This window comes from Pararge aegeria, chromosome 25 (assembly GCF_905163445.1).
Source record: "Pararge aegeria chromosome 25, ilParAegt1.1, whole genome shotgun sequence".
NCBI classification, from domain to species: domain Eukaryota; kingdom Metazoa; phylum Arthropoda; class Insecta; order Lepidoptera; family Nymphalidae; genus Pararge; species Pararge aegeria.
The window spans coordinates 8,071,742-8,077,936 of record NC_053204.1 but is presented as its reverse complement, the minus strand read 5'-3'; the positions used below and the strand labels follow the sequence as shown (position 1 = coordinate 8,077,936).

Here is a 6,195-nt window from a genome sequence, read left to right as displayed (position 1 = left end):
ATTGGCTAGTATATTTTCACGTCAAAGAAGTAAGACACGTATAAATGAGGAATATTTTGTTATAACTTATAAAAATACTTTTTATAAACCTTTTTCAAAAAAAAAAAATATAATATGAAGGCCACCAAATTCGTTTTTCCGTTGAAAAGAAATAAATTTATTGTTTGTTTCATAGAAATGTTTTATTTTTTCAATCTCCGTGTGTTCATACATTTTAAATATTATATTGCCTTAGACAAATTATTTAGTTTTATTAAAAACACCAGCATTTCTCCGTGATTTCCGTGTGCAACTTAATTTAACTATTAAAAGCAAAAAAAATAAAATTATTAGTTTATTTTAGTACGTTTAAACACACAACCAAAAATACAAACTCCATTATTGTTACTAGTAAAGCTTTAACTTTTTTAAACTAAGTTACACTTATATCAAAAGTGCCACCTATTAAGGCCTACTTGAATAAAGATATTTTTGACTTTGACCTTTGACTTTATAATAATATCTGGTTTGGTGCTGGAGAATGCTACGAATCCCGTAGACGGCACACAAAATCATCCGAAAGGTTGTAAGTGGAAGGGGTCACAACCCTCGGCAATGAGGAACACGACGTGACACTTATAATACCAACGATAGCATGTCTTTATCTCACAATCTTAACTTAAATCAGTCTTTGCAACCTTTTGAGTTCCTCTTTCTTCGAATGAAGCTTTTCTCTGTCCAAAATTTGAGTCCATTCTGACGCGTTGTTAACGTAGCTAATACTAGATATTTTATTTTCAAATTGTAGTAGACCTTGCTCTAATTTATGTAGCTTTTTAAGTAATTTGTCTCGAGCAGATAAAATTGTATTTTCCATATCGGCACTTAAAATTTCTATGCTTATTTCCGTATCTTCATCTAATACTGCGTTAGCACAATTATTTTGCGGCTCCTCGTTAAATACTACGTTTGCTATTCTCGATAAGTGTTGTACTATTTTCTTACTGTTCTTAACGTCTTCTATCAATGATTCATTTTGAGTTTTAACAAACACTAAAGGTTTTAATTTATTTGGCATATTGTATAAGCCTTTCAGTTCGCGCAATAAGTTAATCGTGCTGATTACTTTGTTAATTCTCATTTCTAAATCATCGTTTTTCCATACAATAATATCTTTGGTGTGAGGAAAATCGAAATAATCATTTTCTAAGTCGGCGAAATTATGTATTATGTTTTTTTCAAATGCGGGTATTTTCGGAATCAGTTCATCGGTAAGGTATACCATGAATGGGGCGAGGCATCGTAAGGATACGTTTAAAACTGCTGATAAAGTATGCGCGTGAGCATAACCAGTTATAGGTTTACCATCATCGAAGCCCGGCTTCGTCGCTTCCAAGTAAACATCACAGAATTCGTTGTATATTAACGTTCTTAAAGATTTAGCCGCGATATGAAATTCATAAGTATCCATAGAATCGTTGACTTTTTCAACCATATTCGACAGCCTACTTAAAATCCATTTATCGAAATAAGTCAGATCGTTTATAGTTACTTCTTCGTCGTTATTCTTCAATTTGCCGTAACATATTTGCATGTACTTAATGCTTTGCCAGATTTTGTTGCAAAATAACTTATTCGCGTGGCATTGGCTAACGTCGAAGTTAATAAAATGAGACTTTATATCTTGGGATAGGAGCGTAAAGCGTAATGCATCTACCCCACATTCCGGAATACCGTTTGTGTTTGAGAAATTAGTTTTCTGATATGCCACAGCTTTGTTTAATTCATCCTTGCTTAGAACTCCATTGTTATGCATATTTAAAGCCTTATCTCTCAAACCTTCCATTGTTATACCATTAATGACGTCAATCGGGTCTATAACATTTCCACGACTTTTGGACATTTTCGCACCTTTACCATCGCAGATAATACCGTGCAACAAAACATTGTTAAATGGTAACTGTCCGGTTAATTCTATACCTAAAATAACCATTCTATGCACCCAAAACCCAAGAATATCGTGCCCAGTGACCATCAAATTCAACGGATAGAATCTACTATAGGTATCATTGTAATGATGGTCAGGCCAGCCTAAGGATGAAAATGGATAAATTCCCGAAGAGAACCAAGTATCTAGAACATCTCTATCTCTCTCAGCTATGATATCTTCTGGTAAACTTCTAAGGTATTTAGAAGCTTGTAATCTAGCTGATTGTTCGTCCATTGCGGCTATCCAAACTATATTATTTTTTGCACAGCATTTATAAGCAGGTATTTGATGACCCCACCATAGTTGCCTCGATATACACCAATCTCTATTATCGCTGGTCCAATTCAACCAGTTTTTTATAAACTTATCTGGTTCTATATTTAATTGTTTATCTATGACAACTTGTGCTGCTCGTTTGTTCAATTCGCTACACGATAGAAACCATTGTTCTTTTGGTATATAATCAATAACATCTCGAGTGCGACTGCATATAGGCAGGGTCATTTGATGTGGTGCCACTGATTTGAGAATACCCAAATCTTTCATTTCTTGAATTAATATTTTCCTACATTCATATTTTTTCATATTATTGAAAATACCAGCATTTTGCATCATTCCAGATTCACTTAAAACTTGTAAAACTGGCAAATTATGTCGTTTGGATACATCGAAATCGACTTTGCTATGCGCTGGTGTTATTTTAACAGCTCCCGTACCGAATGAAATGTCCACAAAATCATCAAAAATAATAGGTATTACGTTTTTTCTGAATGGATGGAGTACCTTTTTGTCTCTCAAATGTTTATATCTGGAAGAGAACATCTCGTTATTTTGAAAGTCAATATATTATGGTAGATAAGGTTACACAGAGGTTTTCTTCAATGCTTTGGAAATATTAATGAATCATTTTACTCAGATTTTACTAACGAACTTTACTTACGAACTATTAGATACTTAGAAGTCTTCAAAGAGGCTGTTGTAACCTGCCCGCTCTAACATTTGTTTTCTCAAAACTATAGCTACAAAGTCATGTGAAACTAATTTCTAATGCTTTTTTACCATAACTAATTGTATGTCATTACCTGTTATCTTGAGGGTGAACAGCAATCGCAGTATCACCCAACATAGTTTCCGGCATAGTTGTCGAAACAACAATCTCTTCATTGCTCCCATATACTTTGTACGCAAAATCGTAAATTAACCCAAATGTCACCGGTTTTTCATCACCTGGCAACATTAATTCTGTTGGACCATTTATATGTAAATTCTCAACTTCAATGTCCGACACAGTTGAGTTTAAGGCATTACACCAGTTGACTAGAGCTTTTTTTCTATAAATCAAACCTTTTTTAAATAGATTTATAAATGCACTGTTCACTGCATTTGTATGTAAAGCGTCCATGGTAAATGATTCTCGGGACCAGTCTAAGGAACTGCCCAATATTCTTAGTTGTTGGCAAATAGTGTTGCCATGTCGCTCCTTCCATTTCCAAACTTCCTTGTTAAAATTATCGCGGCCTAAGTCATGACGGTTGACATTCTGAGTGGATTTCAGGTACTTTTCTACTACACCCTGTAAAATGAATAGTGAAACTATATTAGAAAGTAGATTTGTATCAAAGGAACCTTTCTTCTTCTTGCTTCGGGCTTCTTTTTATTACTGGGCTTAACTATTGGAAAAATAAGCTCCAGCACTTGTGTCATCAGATGTGTGGATAAAAATGTGACAAAAAGGTTCAATACACTCAAAGTAAACAAATATTTCCTCTTTATTATATCAGTATAAAATGCAAATGCAATAAAAATAATCCTCATCTTCATCGCTTATATCAGTGTCACAATTATCACCAATCTTATAAATGCTAATATAAAATTTAAGAACCGACAATATTTAAACCTGTGACTCTCTTGGTACTAGATGGCGCCACAGTTGCTATAAGACTGATATAAATGCATATACCGCATTGGCAGTTGGAGAGCTGTAGCTTATTGGTGTATTGCCAGACAGTCGCATGTTCCAAATATTTTTATATGCATTTTATATTTATAAAATTTGTATTTCCTCCAAGTTTAAATAAAACACTATAAAAATTAAAAAATCATCAACTTGTACTAAGTTATGAACTCTTAAGACCAAGGGTTACCTGAGTAGCTATTCCAGCATGGTCTGTGCCTGGCACCCATAACACATTGACACCCAATGACCTCTTTCTCCTGACTATCACGTCTTGTATTGTGCATGACAAAGCGTGACCTGAAATTTAGTATAAATTCCAATATTAGGAGTATTTAATATTGGAAAGAAGAAAGCGTTACTTTGCGGAATTCCTTGATGTACAATGAAAATTAGGCTTCATATACTAATTGTAAAGTCATATTATTTATTATAAGTCAACATTATTGAGGATACTGTGGTGTTGAAGGGAAACATCTGTAAAGAGTATATTACTGAAGACCTGTGGTATGGAGTATAAAGATTTAAAAAATCATAAATTACAACATGCAGATTCTCATGCTTTTTGTGGAGTATAGAAAATTTTGCTTAAGATGTTACAATGAATTAATTGTTGCTTAACAATTATTCATTGTAAAGTCAACATCTCCTAAGGATGCTCCGGTTTTGGAGCAAAACGTGCATAGAGGGTACATTGCCGAGGATCTGTTTGGTGTGGGAATTATAAATTACACCATACAGATTCTGTATAGCAAATTAAGCTTAATTTCCATAAAATATTATGGTTTTTAACAAAGTAACACCAGCTTTTATCTAATACCCTTTACATACACACTAACAATATTATAGGTATATAAGTAATAATGAATTATAACAACTTAGTTTGAGGTTTTTCTCATTTAGATAAACCAGCAACTTTTTGCTATAATTAAAAAAATTTTTTCTATCCCATTAAAACAAAGGCTTGCAAAATTTTGCCAACATTGTCAACATCCTTCCCAGTGTATCCTTGTGTACTTCCAGGATAAAAAGTATCTTAAGTGAAACTCCAAGATGCAAGCTTTAAATTTTAAAAGGTTGGTTTAGTGAATATGATAGATTGCGTCACAACAAAAATATGTATTTTTTGTATTTGTAGCCTCATCTCAAAAATGAAACATAATATTAACTTTAAAAAAAAATGGGGTCTATGGAACATCAATAGGCTGCTGATTGATTGAAGATCATACTAAAGCATAAAAAGCTTGGCGATACATCTTTGCCGGTAGGGCAGTAACTAGCAGCATCCAATATCTAGCACTAAGCTTATAACAAAATAAGAAACAGTATACACATTGACATGAAATGGGCATAAATGCTGTTAGACATAGGGCTCTCAGATAAAAAATATCAAAAGCCCAGAGAATAAGCCTTATTTCCATTGAAAATTTCTGAGATTTTTAGCAATTAAAAGAAACAGTTCTTTTAATTGCTAAAAATCTCAGAAATTTTCAATGGAGAATTTTTATTTTCAGATTTTCTGAAAATAAAAAAACAAAGTTCATGAAATCCAAAAAATATCGTAAGAAATCCTGAATCGTCAGTTCAGTACTAGTTACGAAGATTTTTACGAACCTAAATGAAGTTTGCCTGTAACATTCGGCGGCGGTAATACTAAACTAAAGTGTGGTTTATGACTGGCAGGGTCCGCAGAGAATATTCCTTTCCTTTCCCATTTATCGTATTTACTGTTTTCTACTAACTCCGGCTTGTATGCAGGCCCTGGTAAATTCTGTTTTTTTACTATTCTAGTTGTGCTTGAAACATATCTCCTGGGCGAATAAATAACTGGGAAACTGTGGACATGTCGTATCATTTTATTTTCGGGCCTAATATTTATTTAATAAAATTTAAATTATTAACATTTTTGGAACGAGGGCCTAGAAGAACTGACCAATAAATAAATGTATATAACCTAGAAGTAAACAAGAACTAATTTAGATTCAAATTTCAAGTTATTATAAAAATATAGTTAACATTGACAGCGGGCCGGAACTTGATTGACATTTGATGACATTTGTAGGGAGAACCAGTGTCGTCGATACAAGAAACCTTATCGGTTTTTGTCTCGTGACATAATTATTCCTAGGATGGGCCAGGATTACCGGATTACTAAAGTTGTATTCAAATTAAATCCGATAATGTTCACATTTGGATTAACATAGTGTTACGAATACAAGTGTTGTAGATGTAAGCGTAAGACGATTTTCATTTACAGCATGTCGCCAGTCAT

General features: G+C 33.3%; 1 protein-coding gene across 1 annotated transcript; it reads right to left on the bottom strand.

The window, feature by feature from the left end:
* Positions 1 to 205: 205 nt before the first annotated feature.
* LOC120634894 (valine--tRNA ligase, mitochondrial 1-like) lies at positions 206 to 5,948 on the bottom strand. Its single transcript, XM_039905766.1, has 4 exons — positions 5,538 to 5,948; positions 4,114 to 4,223; positions 3,052 to 3,542; positions 206 to 2,777 (listed from the first exon to the last, which is right to left on the bottom strand). Exons 1-4 carry the CDS (start codon positions 5,776 to 5,778, stop codon positions 659 to 661), a joined length of 2,961 nt encoding a protein of 986 aa, XP_039761700.1. The 5' UTR covers positions 5,779 to 5,948; the 3' UTR covers positions 206 to 658.
* Positions 5,949 to 6,195: the final 247 nt, after the last annotated feature.